The 26122-nt window shown below is 35.8% G+C and overlaps 1 protein-coding gene across 4 annotated transcripts in view; it reads right to left on the minus strand.

Annotated features, from left to right (window-relative positions):
- LOC131070562 (ATP-dependent DNA helicase Q-like 1) overlaps positions 1-26122 on the minus strand; it is a 126216-nt gene that overhangs the window by 14390 nt on the left and 85704 nt on the right. For all 4 annotated transcript variants that reach the window (XM_058006128.2, XM_058006130.2, XM_058006129.2 and 1 more), the window contains one exon: positions 12333-12557. In XM_058006128.2, coding sequence (XP_057862111.2) covers positions 12333-12557 — 225 coding nt within the window. The remainder of the gene's footprint in view (positions 1-12332; positions 12558-26122) is intronic.

The raw sequence follows: 26122 nt of genomic DNA on the forward strand, positions 1-26122 counted from the left end.
AATGGGAAAAATTACATAATGCATTATTTAGACAAACCCAATTCAATAAATCTATTCATCTTGTTTGCAAGAGTAAATAATTTAAAATTAAATAATATCTTAGGAAAGCAACGAGGAACGAGGGTACTCATCTCTAGAAGAAAACATTTTTGAAGCGGGCACAAATATCTACTCAATGAGTTCCACTCTAGAATCTTCAAGTATATAGAATCTACATTTGCTTGGACATTTCAAAGTCCCTTTCCCTAAATCCACAATTAAACTATCTTCTTCACAGTTTTATTCTCTTTAATCCCTCTTTTGCACCATTATTTCCCCTCCCATAATCACCTCCATCATCTCACATCTAGAATCTCTCTACCCCATTGAATGACTAAATGGCTATTCATACTTTCTTCTACTATGCGCCCTCTCCTATGTATCTACAACGAGTTGTTTCCAAGTTTGGAGATCAAAATTTGCGACATTTTCCTTCACAAAAATGTGGTCGCAAGGCTGCAAGGTTTGCATAATATGCACAAAATAGATTTGTTGATAAAGAACTAGATACTTTTAAGCAAACATAGTTGGCAGATGTAAAGTCTAACTCCAAAACCTTTAGCCTCCATCCTCACCTGCGCCAAATTGGGAGCTTTGGGGTGGTTGCTATTGCAACAACCTTGGTAGACACGTACACAAAATGTGGAAGCATAGATAAAGCACATGATTTGCATAATAGAATGCCTAAGACAAATGTGGTCTTATAGCTACCATGATTGTAGGATGTGCACAAAATGGTTTCCTTGAAAAGGATTTATAAATCTTCAAGCAAATATAATTAGCAAGCATCAAGCTTGCTTCCCACACCCTTTCCAACCTACCTTGCCTATCCATCCCCTCTACGCTACCCTCTCTCTTTCTCTCTCAAACACTCTTTTCCCATTTTCCCAGACAAAGTGTGAATTTCTTCCCCTCTGTGAATTTCTTTAATCATCTCAACATTGGCTATCTTCTTGCTTTGAGGAGACATGAGATGGTGGGAGGAATTCTTCACAATAAAAAGAAACTAAGATCTCTTGTCTTGTTGTCCTATCAACAAACAACACTGGGCTCTCATTCTTGCCGCTAAAAAACAACTCAATGTTCCTTTATTTATTTGCATCCTTAAACATATTTTGCATCATTTCCATGATGCTATGATTGCATTTCTTCACAATGCTATTTTGAGATACATATGTAGTGATTAGTTGTGTTTTTATCCCATGTTCTATTAGATATGCTAATAACTCATTGCTACAAGTCATCTTTGAAAAGGTCCAAGGTTTTAAGAACACTAAGTTTTCCAAGTTTTTTTAGATGACACGGGTTTATGAGTATTACTAGTAAGGTATTAGAACCAAATCACAAAGATTGCTTGGTGATATGTGATGTATTTCAAGTTTCTAAGGAACCATCAGGCTCAAATTGAGGGAAAACCTAGGGTTGATCATCATTTTCTAGAATTGTGATTATTGCATGTAGTTGGTTAACAAATAGTATAATATCTATTGCCAGGTAATTTGGGTATGTTTATATTTAATTAATTTCATTCTATCAAGAAAGGGTTTAAATGTGAAATTTGTTGTTTTTAAAGCAAATAGTTAAATTACAGTTCATAGTTTATTTCTAGCATTATATTTCTATTATGGAAACATCAAATAAAAAATAAAGATCAATTAAATCAGAAGTCAGAAAATATCCCTCAATCAAAAAATTAAAACTTCAGATCGGGGGGGGGGGGGCGGGGGGAGAATTACAAAGGATAGAGGACCATGGGGAGAGTTTTCAGATCCAAATTTTGGAGATGATACATGATAACTATTACAATTGCATTTAAAATTCAAATTTGGTTTTCTAAAATCCTAATAGTTAAAATATGCCTAAAAATAATATGAGAAATTAAATGAAGTTGAAATTTCATACTATACATTTCATACTTATTGATTCCATAATCTATTTAATTGGCTGCAAATCAAAGACCTATTGTGAAGCATGATTTATATTGAGAGACGCCAAAAGAAGGAATGTTGCATCATGTATTGTACATAGGTACATCGAGCAACAAGCATGTGGAAGCTAGAATGAGGGCAGCTTGCTGGGAGAAGATGAAACGTCCCTTTGCACCCTTGTTTGGTCCAAAATGTGATCTAGGAAAGCCTCACACTTCCTCTTGAAACCCTCAAATTGGTACGGCTAAAAGTTGCAATGATATTCCTCTTGAAATGTATGCAATAACTATTAAAATCTGCCCTTTAGAATTCTTTCAACCCACTGATCAATAATCCCTTAATACATTCTTGAATCCATAATTAAAATTCTGTGAAATTAAGCTCAATTGAAGCCTCTTGAAGTCAATGCTCTTGGATGATGTTCCACACCTACAAGCATTTGAACTCTTGGGAGTTTTCATTCCCAGAAGCCTAAAATTATCTTATTGCAGAAAACTCTTGCTTGCGATTTCTCCAATTCTTCAAAAAACAATCTTAATAATGAATGAGGAATTGATTGTTTTTTTTTCTTTTTATATCTTCCTCAAAGAGCATCATTTTTCATGTGCCTTTTTTAATTATTAAAAAGCACATTAAATATTTGGTTTTGATATAACTTAATCTCTACATGTTGGACACCCAAGTTAGCTAAATACATTGGCTTTATTGAATTATTAAATGCTTTAGCATTCAATACCCCTTTTAATAACCTTTTAATTCAATTTAATATAATATTATTAAAGCATTTAACTTTAATAATAATTAAATTAATCCTCCAATCATTAATATGAGCCAAAAAAATAATATTTTGATAATTTTGCCTAGCTGTTGAAAGATCGCCAAGTCGTGCCAAATCATCCTATTGCCTTACTATAAATAGTAAGGTTGGATGCCATCGTGTCAATGACTTACTAAAAATAGTGTCAATCAAACCCTCTGAAAGATCCCTAGAAGGCAATCCATGAACCAGCTGGAAAACTAAAGCTGAATTTGAGGCCAATTCCCCCAAAATAACATATATGCTAAACATATGCCCTAAAACTAAAGATGCTCCACGTTGAAGCTAAGAGGAGACTGAAACCATGGCCAACTGCCAAAAATGGTGGTTACTATAAATAGTAACTACTAAACATAGTGTCTTGCTAAAAATAGTGAGTCTCCCAATTGACCAATCAATGTCGAAACTAACACTTACCAAAAATAGTAACTTACTATAAATAGTAGGTCTCAAACAAGTTATCCAAAATCACCCCAAAAAGTGTCATTCATCTCCACTAACCTGTTTGAACATACTTGCAACATCAAAATACTCCCCTAACCATGTTGGCACCAACTTGGAGACCACCACTAGTTGTACTACAAGAGGGCCTAAAAATGGGGACATTACAATCTACCCGCTCCAATATTGGTTGTCCCAAAGCAATCCACACCTGAACATCATTACATAAATTCCAAGATCCCAAATAAGCTTGTATAAAACTCTACTAAAAGTCCTCTACCTCAACTGGATGAGATTGAAACTAAGCTCAGCTACCTCATGGGTCACCCTCCAAATATAAAGCAATCTTCCCAGTATAGAAAATCTTAGATCCCTCATCCAAACAAGAAGTCCACCATACTCAACACCCACTGACCTCCATTGCACCACTCTGATAAAACCATCATCATTGCGCTAACAATGGTAAAGCAACTCATCAAGATCAAAACAAAATGATGTACCAAGTGAGTCCCACACACACCAAAGGAAGACCTAAATAGTCATTGTGATTCCATGTCTAATCACTCTCATTGCACGAATCAAGAAGTGGCTCACTCCTCTGATCATGAAGGGCGAGTTTGGTATTGGCTATGCAAGCGCTCTCTGCAAACTTGATGGCTAAGTCTCGATCTCAGAGCAAATGGAGGAAATCTGATTTCATTTCCTCCTAAGCATGTTTGATAGTTTGCAGACTTGATATATAAGTCCCAACTACTATCCCTTTCTTTGTTTCTTCCAATTGTGTTGATCACAAGAGGTAATCAGCAAACTTGTGTGTGCCATCAAATCAAGTTAAGGTTTGGACAACCTTATTTTCTGTAACTTTCAAATGTTCCTTAAGTTCTCATGACTCACTTGGCTCTGGATTACAATCAGCTCCAACCAAAACTTTTCCCGATTTGCTAACAAATGTAGGAGACATGCTCCCACAAGAGGAAGCCCTACAATCCTCATGTAAATATGATAGAGCGGTGTGATAATTGAGCATGCTAACCTCACAAAAGTCCACCTATGTGAAACAAAGACCTTAATGTTTGATGAAAAACCTACATTCATAAGAAATAAAAAATACATATATATTAATAAAATTAAATAAATTTGAAATTATACTTTTTGGAAAGCTTATAATAAGGACTACATGCTTGTAACAAACAAAAATTCTAAATAAATTCATTTAATCCTGCAAAAGCTAATGTAAAACTAGTTTTTTGTCAACATTTTCATAGGTGTGAAGGAGACTCCATTGTAGGCATGATATAAGAGTAGAGAGGTTCTATCAAAGGGAGTTTGATCTAAGAGGTTTTGATCTAACCCTCTTCATTATATTCATTCAAATGGGGCCTTTCAAGGCTTGCATAATTATATAATCTAAAAAATATGTGATTTCAACAACAATCAAGATGTACCAAAAAGTGTAACCTAGTATTATGGGATCACCCCCCTACAATCCTCATGTAAAAATGATGGAGCAATGTGACAATTGAGCATGCTAGCCTCACAAGAATCCACCTTCTAGTCACAAGTAGTACCAATGGCAATCTCTACATGACCAATATAGAGACTTGTGCCCCTATCGCTTGTGGATGCATATACTCCATTGTTGGCTGGTCCTCCAATTGTATGCACAACGACCTCTTTTATACCTATGTCTTGAGCCCTCAATTGGCTATGCCATAAATGTGACTCATGATCTCCATGATGCAAATTGTGTGTATACTTAGAAATTTCAGAATCATTCCTATCCTCATGCCCATGCAAGTCTAAAAGTTCCTCTTGCTCGACCATCTCAAGGGGTTCTCCCCTCAAACCATGAGTACCATTCTCATCCCCAAGTGTTTATCAACCATAGAAGTTTGGTTTCCTGCATTGGATGATGATGAATGAACCAAGCTCAATTCTCCACAAAGCTCATCAATCTGAATTTCAGATTCTTAAAGGGCCATCTGAGTGCGCTTCAAACAATTTTGAGTAATCATAAGCTCACCAATAAGCTTATCTACCTTTGCTTCTTTCCCTTTAAGTGCATCGAAATAAATCTCACAAAGCATGAGAAGGTGATCTCTATCAAAAAGTAATTGTAGGTAATTAGTCTTCATTATCATTGATGCTTCTCTAAGTGCCTGTGAATCTAAAAGAAAAAGTTCTCCACCAAGGTCCATATGTATTCCTTCATTTACCTTCAATTGTCCTGTCAAATAATGGAACTCCTGGGACCTATCAATGCCATCTAAATTTTCTGATTTATAATCAACATCATGCAACACTAAATCAGATTTATTTCTGATTTTAGTATCAACACCATAAATGCCATTAATGTCACCCTCTATGCCCAATTGTATAGAAGTTAGGACAGTACTTTCGTCAAAAGTAAATCCATCCCATATATCATTAGGTATTGAACCATGAGGAATCCCATACTAAGATTCGAATTCATTGTCTGTTGCAATGTCTTCCCGATGACTCAAATTCGCACCTTCCAATGAAGATTTCCCCACGAATGTAGCTGCAATAGATGACTGAATTTCATCTTCTCCAAGATCACTCGGACTGGCATAAGCATCAGCACTCACAGAAGATGTGGAGTCATCATCAATGACTGATTAGGAGACATCTTCATATGCACTAGTGTAATTGATCTCGTAGGATAGCTCCAACTCCAAGTTTTGTACCAAGAAACTCATGCCATTCAGCTGGTGCCTATTTTCCATGTTTGTGGCATGAATCCACCCTACATGATTCATCTTTAACACCCAAATCTTGAGTGTCATCAAAAGAAGACTCTACAACACCATCATCCTCATGTGAAAAGGCTGCTATCTCATGATGATAGAAGGATATATAATTGTTGTTGCAAATATCAAAATTGTTGTCATACCTTTGTGTCATGTTATCAACATCTCCAAGTGGCCGATCCATGTTTGCATTCTCTCCCTCTTTGTGATCAACATGAAGAATCAAGGGTGCAATATGTGATTCCTCTCGATCTAAACTATCAAACATAGTTGAAAAACTCGGACTCGCCACGGACTCGGCAAACCAAAAATTTGGACTCGGACTCGGACTCGTGAAAGACTCGTGAAAGACTCGGCAAGGACTCAACAAACAAAAATACCGTAGTTTTACAAAAAAACATAAAGAAATTAATGCATTTAGAGAACATAAGAGCCATAATTGAAACATTACACATGTCACATACTCATAGTTTCAAACTTTCAACTCTAAAATGTATAATACCAAGATTTCTTCAATGCTAATTATGCTTTTATATGGAGCCTAATCAGACTCAGAGTTTAAATTTTCCCTACTTCCATTGGCGCAATTTCCCCCTATATTTTTCGACGGGGGTTTGGGGGCAACGCCCCCAAGTTGGGGTCAAGGGGCATCGCCAAAGGATCCTGAAATTTGACTAAGTCTGGAAAATTGAAGAATCCTCCAAAAACTAGATTTTGCATTATAACTCCTGGAGGTCCAAAACCACTCTCAAACATCCTGACAGTATATATGGAATATAACTTAAAGTCTGGAATGTCATCCTAATCTTCAAATGCCCTGAAATTTGGCTAAGTTTGGAATGTCTTCCTGATCTTGAAATCTGACTAAGTCTGGAAAATTGAAGAATCCTCCAAAAACTAGATTTTGCATTATAACTCCTAGAGGTCCGAAACCACTCTCAAACATCCTGACAGTATATATGGAATATAACACTTATACTTAAATGTTATATTCCATATATGAATCCTGACGGAGAGACCAAATTTTTTCACATGTTAAACTCAATTTTAAAGCTTGCATGACATATTTTCTGGGTCGCGCGAGTCCATCTGAAAGACTCGCGAGTCCATGCAAAAGACTCGCGCGAGTCCTTGCAAAAGACTCGCGAGTCTTTCAGATGGACTCGCCAGAACTCGCCTCGCGAGTCCTTGGCGAGTCGACTCGTGGCTCCCATGGACTCGCGAGTTCATGGCGAGTCCACGAGTTTTAAAACTATGCTATCAAGTGAGCTTGTGAAAATGATCTCAACTTCTTTAGAACTCCCAAATGATGACAGCTTTTTTATTTCCCCATGATCACTTGTGTGACTCTTGTTTCTTCACTAACCTTTCTTCCAGGTTAACTCCTTGCCCCTCCTTCAACACTTATAACTATGTGTGGTTGAAGGTTCACTGTTTGCAATAAAAAATTTAGAACCCTTTTCATTTGCCTTGGGTTCCAATGTTCTATTTTTTGACTCTCCCTTGTGCTTAGAATTTAACACTATCTTGGATTCAAATGATGTATTTCCAAGCTCCTCCTTATGCTTGGATTTAAATATTGACTTGCAATACCCTTTGATGTCAGGATTAATGATCATTTTGGCAAGCTCATATATCAATTTTAAAACCAATTTACCAGGAATATTCATTTAAAAAAAATAAAAAATCCTATATCACAACTGACTGCACGGGCTAGCAAGATACTTTGTGCTCTAATACCACTGCTATATCCCCCCTCCCTCCTGATCTGAAGCTTCAATTTTTTCACTTCTGATTTATTTGCTCTTTATTTTTTATTTGATGTTTTCAGAATATAAATATAATGCTAGAAATAAAATGTGAATTGCAATTTAACTATTTGATTTTAAAACAACAAATTTCGCAGTCAAACCCTTGCTTTCCAGAATTAAATTAATTATATATAAAAATACCTGAATTGCCTAGCTATAGATAATATATTATTTGTTGACCAGATACATGCAATAATCACAATAATGGAAAATGATGATCAACATTGGGTTTTCATGCCTAGACTGGTGAATTGCATACAATAAATTTAAATGTCCAAGTTGGAGCATGTGGAAGCTAGAATGAGGGCAACTAGCTTGGAGAAGATGAAATGTCCCTTTGCAGCCTTGTTTGGTCCAAAATGTGCCCTAGGAAAGCCACACATTTCCACTTGAAACCCTCAAATTGGTACAGCTTAAAGTTGCAATGATATTCCTCTTGAAATGTGTGCAATTAATATTCAAATCTGCCCTTTAGAATACTTTCAACCTACAGATCAATAATCCCTGAATATATTCTTGAATCTTTTGTCAAATTTTATGAAATTAAGGTCAATTGAAGCCCCTGAATGAAGCCTCTTGAATTCATTGCTCTTGGATGATGTTCCACACCAGCAAGTATTCGAACTCTTGGGGAGTTTTTGTTCCCAGAATCCCGAAATTCTCCAATTTTTCAAAAAGCAATCTTAATAATGAATGAAGAATTGATTTTTTTAGCTTTTTATATCTTCCTCAAAGGGCATGATTTTCTATGTGTCTTTTTTATCATTAACAAGCACATTAAATATTTGCTTTTTGACAACTTGATATCTCCATGATGGGCACCCAAGTTAGCTAAACACATTGGCTTTATTAAATTATTAAATGCTTAAATGCCTTAGCATTTAATACCCCTTTTAATACTCATTTAAATTAATTTAATATTATTCAAGCATTTAACTTTAATAACTACTACATTAATCCTCCAATCATTAATATAAGCCAAAATAATAATCTTCTGATAATTCTACTAACTCTCGGATGATCACCCAAGCCGTGCCAGATCATCTTGATGCCTTACTATAAATAGTGAGGTTGGACCCCATTGGGCCAATGACTTACTAAAAAATTTAAGTGTCTATCAAACCCTTTGAAAGATCCCTAAAAGGGGATCCATGAACCAGTTGGAGAACTGAAGCTGAGTCTGAGGCCAATTCCCGCAAAAAAGCATTTACTATAAATAATAATATGCTAAACATAGGCCCAATTATTGTAAGTTTCCAACTAACCAATCGGTGTCAATTACTAAAAATAGTAACTTACTATAAATAGTAAGTCTTGGACAAGTTGTCCAAAATCACCCTAGAAAGTGTCATTCATCTCCACTAACCCATCTAAACATACTTGCAACATCAAAATACTCCCCTAATCATGTTGGCACCAATTTGTAGACCAGCACTATCTACACTACAAGAGGGCCTAAAAATGGGAACATTACATCCTATCATCCCTAAAACTTGGAGAACAGTGGAACTCACAAGATTGGAATCCAAGTGTTTCAAGGTTTCAAGGTTATTGTGTCTCTTCAAATATCGTTGCACTAGTCATATAATAAAACCCCTTGAGGGCTTGTGAAGACCATTGAACTTGAGTAGTTGCATTGTTTCCTTGTGACGTTATTGCTTAGGGAATTGAGTGCAAGGAGTGTGTAGTTGACCAAGCTGCAAAGCTGGTTTACTAGTGTTGGAATATTGTCATTGTTGTAATGTGTTGCTAGAGCCCTTGAGACAAGTGAGTTGTAACCAATTGGAGTAGATAGTAGCTAGAGGAGACTTAAAGCTCACTCTTCCTAGAGTTTCACCCAATCTGGGTTTTTTCTAGGCCAAATTCTCTATTACATTCGTTTTTTCTGATGTGTTTCAGCCTTGTCCACGTCTATTGAGTTCCTTGTATGTTTCAACACTCAAAACAACTCAAATTAGGACAGTATACTGTTTTTCTTAAGCAACTTGTACTTAAAAAACAAGCGACTTATAGTAGCTAGTTTCCTAAGACTGTATTGATAAATTTAAGTAATAGAATAACCATACTAATTATGGATTAGAATTTAAAGGAAATGCATCTGACAAAGCCTTGTAAAAAGAAATATACCAGATGGTTATCCAAAGAAGAAACCAAATTGGAAGGGTCTCAACCCTATTGACCTTATATTTGGCTCCTTCAACAGTGAATCCCATTTTTTTCCCTTTTATCAAAAACCTAGGAGTGTTCAATAAATATCACTAGGCATCAAGCTTTCAGGTCCTTGTGGAATATATCCCTCAATAACTAAAGACTTCCATGTATAAGAGATTGCTCAGCTAGAGCCTAGACAAGGAAAGGTGTTAAAACCTTTGGTAACCTTCTTCTGGAAAGGATTGTTAGATTGAGATTAGATGAAATCAAATTTAGGCTTACTAATTAGGATAGAGAGACTTACTCCCTTCTATCTAAAGCCCTAAAACCAACCAACAAAGGTTCGCTGCTAGGATTGACTTAGTCCCTTCTATCTAAAGCCCTATAACCACCTAATAAAGGTTCGCTGATAGGATTTGACAATAAATTTTGGGATGACACGAAATGGGTTAGCAGATCCTATATCTTTGCCATTTTTTCCAAAGAATTATACAATAAATTGTCCTCTATGAGATACTTTTACCGTAAGCTAAATGATAAATGAGGAGTTCCAGAGTCCCCAGGTTATGGTCTCAAACATTTGAGGAGATTTGGTCCTACTTTTTAAGCCTGAGAAATTTGTTCCAGGACCAGCTTTTCATGTAGCAGAGATTAGTTATAAGGGAAGTGCTTCAACAATTAGGAATGAATAGTTAGTAACTGTACTTTAGTAGAGAACCCCAAAACTCAAGCATTTTATCTATTGTAAATTTTTCAGATTTGTCTGGAAAAGCGTCCATATCCAGGATGGTGCTTAGTTGCTAAGAGAAACATTACTTGGGAAGAGATTTGCTGTTGCACATTAGCAGGTGTTATACTCAATCAAACATTTGCTAAGCCATGGTTGCCAAACTTTTCTAGTTCATATCAGAGAAGAAAAATAGATGTACTTCAAAGAGAGGAAAAGCGACAGATTTACATTTGTAAAATCACCTATTTATATGTTGTGGTCTATGCTACAAAACAGATAACAATTCCAGGGTCTGACCTGAGGAGGTTTCATGTTACAGGTGTCATCAGAAATAGAATAAGTTTTACGAAGCAAAGCAAAAAAGGAATATACCACGTCCAAATGTGCAGAAATAACATATTTATATTAGGCATTAGTTTCAAGAATTTAAAGAGTGGGGTTAGATACAGGTACGCAATGTATTGAAAAAGAATCAGACCCAGAGAGCAAAAAGTGATGGAATCCACTCACAGGTAGCATCCAGATTGCAGATGGCTAGGTATGATGATGTGCAGGGCAGGGAAAATGAAGAGAAAGTAGCAAGTGGTGAGGATTGACAGGTTCAATTTCATGTTGAAGGTAACAAAAAAGTGATTGCAGTCTGAGCTAATGATATTGATGCTGCTAATGAAATTCAGCAAGACAACAATAATGCTGAAAGGCAAGGGAACAGAAGACAATAAATTGAATGAATAAAGAGTGTTGCTTGATCCACCTCAGCAAGAGGAATTCAGTCTTTTTTTTTACAAGTTCTTGTACCTAAACCCCATCTTCAAGATGTACAACTTCAGTTAACACTGATGAGCCATCTTCTGATAACTCAATATCAAGAGAGTCTTCTATATTCCAGTGTCAGAAGTTTCTCAAAAAATCTTGATAATATTTGACAGAAACAGGTGCCAGTGTTTCGTCCCCAAGGAAAGAAATGGAAGGGGCATTGAATTTTCAAATAATGAGAAAGAGACTGAAATTAGTATTTGAAAAGCTCAGTGCAAAGGATGTGAGTTCTTGTAGCAGACCTTTAGATAGGAACAAGGATAAGGAAATAAACAAAGAGAAGGAAAACACGATGCGATGACAGATCAGAAGTGGAAAAAGTAATTTACTAAGTGTATATTTTCGGAGAAGGTTGGCAAAGGCAAGAAGATTATTATTACAGATGTAGAAAGGCAGGATATGAAAAGGACAAATGAGCAGGAAATTCAAAGATAGAAACTTGAATGATGATAGAGTGTTAAACTAGAACAAAATCCTCTAATTCATATGTCAACTCAATGATGATAGAACCTTTGTGAGCAACTCAAGATTTTCTTGTTGATTAACTATATGGTAGTTCTGAGTTCATTGAGTTATTTTTGCATTTGGAAATATCTTTGCAGATTTCCCAAGTTTATGAAATGAAATTTGTTTGGACTCAGGAGAACATCTAACATAAGCAAAAAAAATATGTAATCTTTGTGAAAAATAAGCTTCTACCAAACATGCTTTTAAGTTTTAACCTCTTCAATATACAGGGACCAGTGGTAATGAATTTGATTAATAAGTTTTCTTCTCTTTTATTTCAAAAAATTAAAAAAGGGATCAAAAGGTGAAAAAACAAAGTACCTTTTCTTCACAGTACGCTTGCATCATCTTGGCTTGTTTCATTGCAAGCTTAAACCGTTCATTCATGCATCTTTGTCCAACTCGTAGCATGCAAACTATCCTACTAAAATCCTTCTTTTGATATAATGTGATGCACGTTGCTGCAAGGTTATCTCTACCTGCCCTTCCAGACTCTTGATAATAACTTTCAATTGATTTGGACAGTGTGTTGTGGATCACAAACCTCTGCAATATAATAGATATTCTTAATACAAAAAACAATGGGTTTGAATACAGTGCATTTGAATTACAACTCAGAGCAGAGTTAAAATCAAACTTCCTCATTCAAATATTAATGTTGCAAGTGAAATTCTTAACAAACTAGATGCACTAGTAACAAGCAGACATTCCGTGAACACAATATGCCACTAACAAGGTCTTCTAAAAAATTGTACATAATGCTGTCTGGAAAAGTAGATATAGCTCAGAGAAGCACCAAGATAAACTAGTCAAATTTTCAAAGAATTTGATCAAAGGTATTGCTTAAACACCTAAATTATTATTTTTTTTGAAATAAATGCTCCTCTTACATCAAAGAGTAAGGTATAACATCTGAACTACATGAATACAAGGAAGACCTCTATCGATAAAAGCAAAGACAAATAACACCTGAGCATGAACCACAATGGGGAAAGAACATCTATATTTGTATTGAAAACTATACAACATTCAATAAAAATAATAAAAATTAAAATAGGTTGAAAAATTAAAAAATGACAAATAATTCTTTAAAAAAAAAATATTTGAAATTAGAAATTGAAGCTGCATAGACAATGACACAACTCAGTAGTTTAAATCATTCTTAAATTCTTAGCCATTTCTGTGATATTACTGATACAAATTGAAAAATATGTGCCTTGTAACACCTAACAAATACTTCACAATTTGATGCAGTTTCCGTTTTACTCTTGCAAGGTACATCACAAGTGCAAGAATGTTGGGATGGATGTAACACATATTGCATTCCTACTGTTCAAAGTTCTTCAATTAATTTGTTTTATCTTTAAGCACCCAAATATTTGAGGCATCTTACTTGGAGTACACTACACATCACTTCTACTTTTGAATTTGGCAATTATTAGTCTCATTTAGTGTCATAGAAGTTGCTAAATACAACTATGACAATTTGTAAGGTGTATAAGGGCTGCCATTATAGGAAGAGCATGACGAGAGAAAATTAACTATGAATTCAGTTAAAAACAGAGCATCTTCTCAAAACCCAAAATAGACCAAATGGAGCGCCCAAGGTGGTGATGGTGATTTCTATTTTACCATCAGCTCACCCGACATGCTTTTGTTGTAATATCCCCTAATAAACTCTAGTTTAAGTTCAACTAGAATATTATATTAATTATCCATTTCATTAATATAAATTAATTAATAATTAAATAAATTATTCTCAGGTTAATTATTTTATATTAGTATTTCTTCACTAATATAAACTAATTAATAAGCCAATAAACTATTGTTTATTTTGAAATGGAATAAGTTATCGGGTTGGTTTCCAAACAGTTCCTCACGGAATGGATTCCTTTCTAAATTCACTTTAAATGGAGGCACTGTTGGCAATGAAGGATAGCGGGAAATATCATTAGATTTGATAACTGGAAGAGAGAGTTTATATTCATCTTTGTAGTTTCCGATAAGAAATACAGAGTATTCCTTTCGTCAATAATAATTGGCCTATTGGGATTTTTTTCTATTGCTATTATATTCATGGCGGGATCGAAACAGAGGAAGTAACGGCACGAACAGGTTCAGATTGATAGAATCCTGTCATTCTTCAGGCACGGAGGTATCAAGTTGCTTATCTGCCAATATACAAACCGTCTGGGAGGTATCGAGTTGCTTATTTGCCAATATACAAACTGTCTGGGAGGTATCGTGTTGCTTATTTGCTAGTATACAAACACAAAGGTATCGTGTTGCTTGTGTCGTGTTTGCTAAAATCACAAGCCATTGCATAGACAATTCGAAACACGAAGGATTGCGGGTCTGTTCTAACATCATCGGGGGGCTAAAGCATGGCTTGTCTATTCAACGCGGTAAACTACAAACCTGATATCGGGACTTAATTCATATACTGTGAAAACTGTGGAGAAATTGTCTTGCGTTTGTGATTGCTTGTTGTGAATGCTTCAGTGTTTCCGGAAAGAGCCGTTTCAATGTATTATTTTGAGTCAACACTGAATTGCCAATTTGGCTGTGAATGCTTCAGGTGCACAAATATTAAAATCTTTACCAGTTGCAAACTGCGTATTCACTTCCTTTCATTTGCAGAATTAGGAACATTATTTGAAATGGTCAATAATTATTCCCCTATTATATCGAACAAGTATAAATTTGCTGTGAATTAAGCAAGAGGAAGGATGCAATTAAAACAGAACTGTGTGATGAAATTTCCAAAAATTCAAAGATTCAATATCTTTATGTTTTATTAGCAATCTTTTGCTTGATTTGTGATATTTCTTTTCCCTGCAAATAAATTCAGTTAAGGAATTTTACATTTGTGAATTGGATATTCGCATGGATTTGGGTGCCTAATTTAGACCATGGTTTACAACCCATGGTTTTAGTAACCAATTTGTAGCTTTGATCTTTCCTATATATTGAGTGGTCAAGATGGAGGCATTATCATATCATATTACAGATACTATAATGGTACTAGAATATCTCCAAAATTAAATGACTATGTGATCTCATATAAAGGCTTGAAACTAATTATATTATAATAAAGTTAAAAATAATACATTTCTTTGAGATTTGAAGGTTGGATTTTTTTCTAAAAGAATTCTCCCAAGGTAAACACTATGTAATCGATTGTCTGGTTGTGATTGTATTATATTTGATTTAAAATTGAATAATTTTCTTTACTATACTACTCTCCTCATCAGTTAATGGTGGAAAGTTTTACCTATCTTTCCTTCCAAATTCTTGCAAAAAAGGCAATCATCTAGTTATCCAACCTTGGAGAATAGGTCTATTCAAAATGTATAGTAATACCTAATGATCCACAAAAAATGTGATCATGTTGCTAGGAGATAATGCCAAAACATATGAATTACATAGACATTTGTAATGTACCCTTTTGGCACTTAGCCAATTTGTGCACATATACTCAATTTTCAAGTCTTCTGGAGGCTAACAAGTTAGTTAGGGAAAACTCCAACATTCTTGGAGAAGTGTTTGATCAATCTTGCAAAGCAATTGTTCTTGGGTTTGAGTTCCATTGGATAGATGGGGCCTTTGATGCTTTCGAAATTGATATTCGACATTTTGGGTGCTCTCCAAACTTCGAGGAGAAGGCTACTTTTAGAAAGTCACTTGATTGCCTTCGTGTCATCCTTCGTCTTCAATATCACTTCGGTATGATCAAATAGCAAAATCATATCATTTGGGTCCCATTCGCAACTTGGATATATTATTGAGTTATTTAATTGGTATTTCACTTAAGTTCTCTAACATTGGAAATATTAAAAGAGACAACCAAGTGTAATAGCTCATTTTAAAGGTGTTGAAAAGTTATTTCTAATAAATGTCTTGGAAAAGGGACTTTATCCATGAGAAAACATTGTAATTCCTCAAAAAGGTGAAAAGTGTTCCATATAGTTAATTATATATTTTATAAAAGGAGTTTTGGAACAAATAAAGAAAAAAATGTAATATTTTATTGCTTCAAAAAGTTATAAAAGTCAGTGTTACCCGAGGACGCATTTCCAGCGTAATTTGACCCGTCCCGGAAACTCGGAAACCCGTACTCTGGCTGTCCCATAAAATTAATGATTGAATTTTGATTATTTGTTCGACTTCCACTCTCATGCAAACTCTTAATTTAAATTATTCACCACAAACGTTATATGTTCAGGTTTTATAATGTATATAAGCATGCTTTATCCATGTTTTTATACGAATATTTAAAATTTCCCTATATATTTTAAATTTTCCCTATTTTTTATATAGCTGTCCCCACTGCCGTCCCCTACTTTGGGAAAAAAAATAATCCATCTCGGAAACCTGTTTCCCCATCCCCCCATCTCAGAAACTCAGGGTAACATAGATAAAAGGAGGTTGAAGGCTCATTGTTTGGGTTGTTGATTAATTTGGTTTTGCCTTTGCATTTTGGAGATAACTTGTGTTCTTCTAAAAAACCCTTGAGGACAAAACCCTCTTGAGTTTGCTAGTTTTTGGTGGTGAAAGATCCTCCCTGGCTGATTTATGGTGGTTTCACTTCAAAAATCACATTGGAGCTTCAATAGATTTTTTTGTTTTCTTCAAAGACTTTCAGGTTTGCTAATATATGTTAAAGTTCTGATTCAATTAATGTGTTGAGAATATGTGAAGTTTGAAATGATGAATTACCTTGCTATAAGGGTGTACCATTTCATGGAGAGTGCAACAAGGCTAGAGTATGGCATGTGTGCTGATTTCTAAGTTTGTTTGCAGCTTGTTCTAGAGTGATTCTTGGCTGTATGGAGGCACTTGGTTGTAGAGTTTCATTATGAGATGATTTATTGTTGATCAGATTATGTTGGAAGGAGTTCTGAGTTCGTGGCGCTAGGGTTTGATGGTGTTTCAAACCTCTTCCCTGCTGTTTCAGATTCAGACCTGCATATGACAGCGATTTTGTGGTGAACAGTGAATTTTCAGTGTGTTTCAAGATTCCCACATCAACTACAATATTTGAGCAGTGATGGGTATGATTCATTGTGTTATTTGAGTGAATTCTACATGATATTCAATGTCATTTCAGACTCAGACTCATATTGGTTGTTATTTTATATCAGACCTGTGTATAAGTGTTTGATAGTGATTTTCAGTGTTACTTCAGCGTTTTCATGTCTTCTCCATTATTTACTTCAACTGTCCTTCACTTGGGTATCACTGCCTTTTGATTTCATATGATTCACAGTGATATTACCTCATGAAATGTATTGCAGTAGTATTTCAATTCAAGAATTAGAAATAAAGCTTATATTGCAGCTCTTGTTAATCATTGTAATCACTTATTTTTAGTTGCAACAATATATATTTGTAATACCCAGATGCTTGTAATGTCAGTTGCCTTCATGTATGCATTTCTCATACTATAGTATTGGACGGTTTACCACCAATACATATAGAATTCCATCACTGGCCAAGCTTGGTATTATTGACCATTTTGGTTTGAATCAAGGCTTGACTCATGCCAATAACATGTATAATCATTCTGTTTGTCATGCACTCTGCTGAAGAAGCATAGAAGTGGTCAGCTTGTGTTGTTCATCACACACTCCGCTGAATAAGCATGGCATATGGTCATCGTGGATGGCTAGTGTCTACGTACTCATTTGCATGACATTTATTACAGAACCATGTTGAGTAGAAATGTGATTGTAAGCACCCTACGCTCTTACCTTGCCCATCTGAAGATCTAGGTGATTAGAAGGTGTATTGAAGACTATCTATTGCTTGGTTTTCAGTTAAGATTATTTGGGAAAAAGCAGCGACGGTCATTACAAGCATACCAAGGGCTTTTCATTCAGTAGTATTGTACCTATTTTCAGCCTTGGATAATAGACTCCTTGCAAAAAATACAAGGTGTCTTAATCCATGGGTACCAAGGTGCCCCAATGGCAAAGTTGGAAGAATCAACATGTACACTAAATTCTTATTCCAGTTTGCATAAACTAGAGTAGGCATGTTTATCAAGCATTCCTTCAGTTATTTGAAAGCTTCATCGTGTTCATTCAGCCAAACAACCGGTAACCCTTTCCTTGTGAAGACATCTAGACGATAAGAAAACTATGTAAAATATTTAATGTGATATCAACATTACCTACCATGGACAACGGAGGATTTTATTCCTATCACACCAATTGGTGCTTCAATCTCAACAATGACCCATATATTATTAGGATCTATGATAAGTCCAATCTTGCCCAATGTGTCCTAGGAGCTTCCCTTGAGGTACAATGAATCTATACTTATTACTATTTAGGCACAATCTTGTTACTTGATAGTGCCAAATGCATTTTGTTAGAGAATGAAGGTGTTCTTCTTAAATGTTATAGATGTACCAATCATCCAAGAAGTCTTCAAGTTTCTTGTTGCCGTATGAAATATCCCGTACTGAGAACAAGGAATATTTTGCTGTCCAAACTGCGTGTTATGCTGTTTGCTGTCTCAGAAGTTTTCAGATTGATATTGGGGTGAACCAGCACATATGAGTGGACAATTACTAATGACTGCAAATGAAGGAATGATAACCAAGAGTGCATATACAACAGATTTAGAGTATTCTATGTCAAATTAGACCCACAAACATGTACTTCCAGCTAATTGACATTATATCAAACAATTGTCATGTAACCTCAGAATATCAACTATCAAGATGCAATATTATTCCTTCCTTCTTATTTCAAAATGATGTTCAAATGAGTGTTTACAATAGCAAAATTCAAGACCAAGCCCTATCCCCTTATCACTCAGAATTTCTGAGGTCTAGTGACAGCCATAACCCATAGTTGAACTACTCACGACTTGGCTCGACTCGCCAAGCCCCTCAGAAAAAAACTCGGTGAAAACTCGGGAAAAACTCGGCAAAACTCGGCAACGTAAAAACCCGCTTAATTTTAATAAAAAATGCATTTTTTTTGCAAAATTTAATGAGAAGATGCATCCAATGAGTCAATAAATGATAACACAAACGAAACAAGCTGATTCTCGATATATTTAAATGCAAAGTGTCTACAAAATCGCATCCTCATGAGAAATGCTGATGGCTGGAAGCAAAATAGTAAATAGTTTTTGTAAAACCAAAAGTAAATACAACTTCCTCTTCCCAGCTCTAGCTAAAACTACTTTCAAACTTTCATCATATTTGAAATTTCATCATTCATATCATTCATACTCATAGTTTCAAACTTTCAACTCTAAAATGTATAATACCAGGATTTCTTCAATGCTAATTATGTTGTTATATGGAGCCTAATCAAACTCGGAGGTTAAATTTTCCCTACTTCCATCAACGCAATTTCCCCCTATATTTTTCGACGGGGGTTTGGGGGCAGCGCCCCCAAGTTGGGGTCAAGGGGCATCGCCGAAGGATCCTGAAATTTGACTAAGTCTGGAAAATTGAAGAATCCTCCAAAAACTAGATTTTGCATTATAACTCCTGGAGGTCCGAAACCACTCTCAAACATCCTGACAGTATATATGGAATATAACTTAAAGTATAAGTGTCTTCTTTCTTATACTTAAATGTTATATTCCATATATGAATCCCGACGGACAGACCAAAAAACTCGGCGATTACTTGAGGGCATAGTGGGCTCTCAGCGTGCCCCTTCCAAGTGAGTTTCCCCCTTCTCAGCCCAAAACCATATAGAAAAACAAAAAATGCATGTATTTTTGGCCGTTTTCTGCTGTTATGCTAACCCAGGCGAGTTTTTCTTTAAAACTCGCCAAGTTTTTGACAAAAACTCGGCGAGTTTTCTTGGCGAGTAGAAGTCACAAAAACTTGCCAAAAACTCGGCAAGTTTTCTTGGCGAGTAGAAGTCATTACTACTCGGCGAGTTTTTGTCACTCGCCGAGTTTTCGGCGAGTGTGCCATCTATGTTTAGTTGTAATGGTTATGCCATAACCATTACAACTAAATTGAAAACAAGTGTAAGGACTGTCTGATAATGAACCTGGAATAATATCGCCCATTTGGATGTGTGAAGAAGCAAGCAATATCAAGCAACTTGATGCCTTCAATCTGCCAAATTAACCTTATCAAATAATCGCCCCTGCTGCCATATCAGTAGTCAAAAGAACAGTTGCAGAACAGCAGCCAACTATATGCTTTAACCAATAATATTCGCCTTATCTTCTTGAATGAAGCGCCATTCCCATTTGGGCAATTCGGTGCCAAAATAGAGTGTTATGAACAAATTTGCTTTGGAAGACAGCCTGGTGCGATTTGCTTCAGAATTGTTTCCTCACTGAATGCACCTTCAAACACTCTCAAAATACCTCCAAAAATGTCGCCTTTCTCCTCCAAAGCTAGAGTGCTGTCCTTAATGATGTGTTTCGAAGCCAAATGGAAGAGATATGAGCCAAATCAAAGGTGTAACCTGCCTACCACGATTTTGACTCAGACTGAAAAATATCACTGAATCTTACACAAGAACACCTCTAAATTGACTTGGAATGAATCGCCTAATTCCCTTCAAGTATATTGCTGGCCTTAGGATGAAGATTGAGTGACTTCTTGATGAGATTTGATCCAAATCGTGGAATATGAGATGAAGTTCGAACCTGTCTCAGACCTGCAATTTCATATCAGCGACTCACAAATCTTCCCCAAAATATTCTTCAATAGATTCGCCTCACTATTGCAAACCAAATCGATGTATTATGGGCTTCCAATCTGAAGTTTCTGATGATAGCATTAACCCATCTACCATGAAAATGTAGCAACTCAATATGGAAGACTGAGTATCTTCCACTCTCAGCTGCAACCCCTCGGAAGGTCTTCCACTCCCTCAGTTATGCAATCTATGGGAGTTTTCGTTCCTAAATACCAAAGTCTGCAGACACCTCTCGGTTCTACAAAACCAATCAAAAACCATATCAATAATCCAAGCTGCCTTGAAGCTTCATCTTGATCCCCTTTAATACTTTTTTTTCACCCCAACATCCAAAAGCTTCTAGAAGTGACTTTATGAAATAATATTTTATTAGTCACTTTATTAAATTAATTAAATATAAAGTCCTCTTTTTAATTTTTAATTTATTTGATAACTTTATAAATAATTAACTTAATATTATTAATTAAAATAATTAATTAAGCTATCCATGAAAAATAATTATTATTTGGACAACTTAACTACTTAAATTAATTAATCAAATCTTCTCCAAAAATGGGGACATTACACCATCTTGTCAAAGATGTGCAAGATAATCTTGTGGAAAGTAGTAGGGGCATCACATAACCTGAATGGAATCCACTTATACACATACACCCCACCTTCATAACATAGGATTTCATTTTAACTTCTTTGGCTATATTTATTTGGTTATATCTAGACAAGTTATCCATAAAATAATAAATCTCGTATTCTTTTACTTCCTCCAATATAGAATCTATGAATGGGATACAAAATTGGTCCTTAATAGTGGACTATATTAAAACTTCTAAAATAAATACGTTCATATTTGTATTGATTCTTTCTTCAAGTTAATCACTATGGGAAACACCCATTGACTCATTCGTAAATTAAATATTATGCCTACATCAAGCATTTTATAAATCTCTTAATGGACTTTTGCAACATAGTCAAGATTAATTATGTATGCATTCCTCTATATTGGTCATGATTTAGGTATTTGTTGGTTCACGTTTTATCATTTACCGAACATTAGAATAAAATATCCAAGGATACTCTAACCTCTCTTGAACAAAATCACTACGTGTGCCAAGATTGCGAGAAAGACCACACGGCAACTCCAAGGTTTATATGTGTGAACGGGCGACTTTGTGTTGGATAGCTAGCTACCTTGGTTATGTATGCTGAAATACTTTACACAATGAACAAAAATCATTTGTTCATCAAAAGTATGAGTGGAAGATTCACCATAAATCAATACTAATCAGATCTTGCATTCGTCTAACAAACATGAAATAAAATCTAAACTATGATGAGGGATAAGAACCATGCAAACTCCAAAATAAGAGAAGTAATCACCATCAATTTGAACAATGCATTACTTATTACTTTGGCAGTCATAAACAACAATTTACTTATCTCAACATGCTCCCATGATTTACAAATGAGGGGTGAGCTCAATTTATAGACTCCTCAATTACAATTCAAAGGCCAGGATTGATTTCAAATCAACGGTCGAGATTACAAAATAAAACCTAATTAGGGTTTGCTACAACTAGCTACCCCTCGACCAATGAGAAAATTGCATTTGAGGACACTTGTCCTTCTTGCTAAATATAAACCAATAATAAAATAGAAGGTTGTTGCATTGTGAAGTGTGCCTTCTAGAAGCTCTGGATAAGTCAAGTTCATTGAACCTAGATATGCTGACTGGGAACAATCTGATTGGTCCTTGAATTCTCCAATTTGTGTCGAGAAATTGTCTAAGTATGGAAATTTGTTTGGAATGCTCTTCTTGCCACCATCTGATTCTAATTGGGAGCTTGTCTTTAATTCTTCAGGAGATGAAATCCTTCAAGAAGTTGCCCTGATTGCTTCAATAGGTCTGGGATTGCAAATGAAATCCTCCAAGGAATTTCTTTCTATATTTTCACCAAGTTTGAAGACTTTCCTTTCTTGATGCCTTTAAATCCTTTCATGTGCCCTGAATTTGCAAAAGAACTCCCCTGTGCCTATGCCACAATGGAGGAAATTGGAACTTTCTTTGTGAAGTATTTCCCATACTTCGCCAAATTTTGGCTATTCAATTTCATTTTGTGACACCTTCATGTGAACCTTCCAACACCTAGCTGAGATTTTGGCTATTTGTATGCTCGGACGCACTTTGCCTATGGATTTGCCCTCAATTCTGAATTTGGCTTGTGCTAAGTAGGACAAAGTCCACCCTCGAACAAGGATTTTATTCATTTCCTATTTACATTTCCTCTTTATTCTTCTTCTTTCTCCCTGTTTTCTTTCCAACACTTAGTCAAAATTTGATTCTTTTGTTGTGGAAAAATTCCACACTTAACCATTTTTTTATTTTATTTTCTCTTGGCAAATTCCAACACTTGGGTCAAACTTTGGAAATTTCTTTCCTTCCTTGGGTAGATGAATGTGTTGGCAAAGAGTCTTTAGAAATTTGTGTGTTCAAAAATTTTCAAGTGTTGAAAATTTCTCTAAGTGTTGAAAATTTCTCTAAGTGTTGAATTTATTCTCCCTTTGAAAATAATTCCAAGTGTTGGAAAAAATATAAAAAATATTTTAGGTGTCGAGCTTGATTTTCCAAACCTTTCAATCTTGATTGATCTTTCAATGGTGGATCTCATGCTTCTTGTCCAATTTGTCTGTTCCTCTAGCCATTTTCCTCTTTCATGGCGAATTTGGTCTCTTGCTAGGCCAAATTGGTCATCTTGCCATCATTCTCTAGTCATGGCGGACTTTGCACATGTTTGGAAATACTAATGTTGTGCCATTTTACCTTTCTACCTTCAACTTCCCCTAGGCGAACTTTATAGATGTCTAGTCATGTGTAGGTTGATTGGCCAACTTCTCTAGGTGCTGGGCGGACTTTAACCTCTTCAAGCCATCTTTTCCTTCTCTTTGGCCAACTTGATCATCTTTGTGTCTATACCAAACTTCATAGTCTTCCAACCATTTGCAAACCTCATGAATATTTGGAAACCTTCCTTAGCTAGGCGGACTTTAGGCTTGTCTCGCCACTTCTTGAGCACAATTCATCATAGATTGGACATTTTCAACTTTTCTTTCAATCTACCAACACTTAAGCCAAATTTTCCTTCATCTTCCTTGGACGGATTTGCTTCCTGCTTAGGGAATTTCCTTGACACTTAACCAAATTTTGAATTTTATTCTCCAAGGTATCAACACTTAGCCAATTTTCTGATTTTTTTCCTTGGCGGACTTCAACTTGTGTTGGACGTTGTGCAACATGGCTGGGCAGACTTCACAGCTGATCGGATGTGTCCGAACCTTGGGTGAGAATATTGGCAAGCTCTATCCAAACCTTGGGCGAGAATATTGGCAAGCTCTATCCAAACCTTGGGCGGGAATTTTGGCAGGCTCTTCAGACAGTCCAAGGCAGACTTGGCAGTTGATCGAACATCTCCCCTTGAGCGGGCTTGGCAATTGATCGAACATCTCCCCTTGGGCGGACTTGGCAATTGATTGGACAGTCCAAGGCGGACTTGGCAGTTGATCGGACATCTCCCCTTGGGCGGACTTGGCAGTTGATCGGACATCTCCCCTTTGGCGGACTTGGCAATTGATCGGACATCTTCCAAACTTGCTCCCATCGCCATCTTCAAGTTTGATCTGCCATGTTGCCTATCTAAAATATCTGGAACAAAACCCTAGCCTGGAGATTTTACCCTACTTTTTAGACTTGGAGATACAATTTTTTTATTCTGAAGACATGGGCATTGATGCTATGACCTGAGGAAACCAACCCTAGGTCTACTTTCAAAAAATTAAAAAAAACACAAAAGCAAAAAATCAAAAAGAAAGCCAAAAAAAAATGCTTCCCAGATTGGTCCCAAAGTGCAAAAAATAAATAAGCAAAAAAGCAAAAAAACAAAATTCCTAAAAAATAGGAAGGTGTTAGAATTGACCCTAAGCAATTGTGATTTTCGTCCTCCAGGCCTTCTGAGCACTTTGACGACATCCAGACATTGTTCCAAGCATGAATTCCCTATTTGACATTAATGACTTCTCAAAAACTAACTCTTCATTGTAAAAAGACTGGTGATTAGCAGTTGCGATGCCAAGGCAAAACCCTAAAAAGCAAAAACAGGGGGTCCCCATTTGCAATGGGGCGATGTGTGAAAAAGGTCACAACATCTAGCGCCAACCCGAATAAATGTTTCTAAACATTTCAAAGATAAAACCAATCTACACCTAGAAACTTTGGAAAATTCCCTCCAATCCATCAAATGACTAGAAAACATACTCAAAAAGGAAGAAAAATCTCAAATTGGATCAAGACACTTCATCTCAAATTACAAGTGTGCAAAATGTGTTCATTTTCGTCTCATAAGAACAATATGACTCTTTGGTTCCACCATGGCGAGTTGTGTAGTTAGTCTTAACTCCAAAAGCATCCTTGGACAAAGCCTCGCTGTCAGCGAGCGTTCATAGCCCCGACAAGGTTATCTCTATAATCTCACAGAGATTGCTCTACTTTCGGCGATTTATTTTTCTTTGTTATTGAGGGTACACCTATAGAGATTTCCACACACCCAAAGCCAAGTGCTCTGATTTTTCATTTTTTTCTTTTCATTCATTTTGATATTCTTTTCTTTTTCACATATTTCCACACTTTGGCTCGTAAGCAATGAAGCTCACTTGGGCTTGAGCATTATAGTGGTGCTGAAGTAAGACCTTTGATGATTTTCTTTTGTTTAGCCATGACGTCACCTAGGAGACCACACTGATTTAGAGAAATTTAAGTGTGTAAAAATATAGTAATCATAAGATATTGGTGCCAAGATACAATAAATGATCCCCTTCCGAGTCAAATACAAGTTCTAGCCAAATGATGAAGTTGAAAAAGAACAACCTCGGATTCAAAAGTACTTCATAAATATTTATCCAAGAAATGAACTGAACATAGTTTAGTACAGATGTTAGAGTTCTTAAGATACAACGCCCTTCACAAATGGAATCCCCTTTATTGAAAGCAAAACAAAGCAGACAAGCAAACTAAACCAAGAAAGCAAAACAACTAACTTAAAGTAAACAAAGCAAACTGACTAGAACCATGAAAGAAAACCTACTGTAAACAAAAACAAAAATTTTGAGCGAACAACACTCAAAAGACCTAAGTATATACAACTCCTAGCATGATTTATCAGGATGTGTAGCAACAGCAAAGCAGCAGTCACAGTGCGAAGCTTTGCAAACTTATCTTTAAACTCAGAAAAATATTCTTCTGAAGTACAAATCTGAAACTCAAGCAAAACTTCAGGAAAGATTAGTGATTGGGGCAACTCGTCTGGACCATGATTGATCCATAAACAAGTTGTCTTTCCTAAATCTCCATAATCAAAATGATATTCTTTA

Source organism: Cryptomeria japonica, chromosome 2, assembly GCF_030272615.1.
Source record: "Cryptomeria japonica chromosome 2, Sugi_1.0, whole genome shotgun sequence".
Lineage (NCBI taxonomy): Eukaryota > Viridiplantae > Streptophyta > Pinopsida > Cupressales > Cupressaceae > Cryptomeria > Cryptomeria japonica.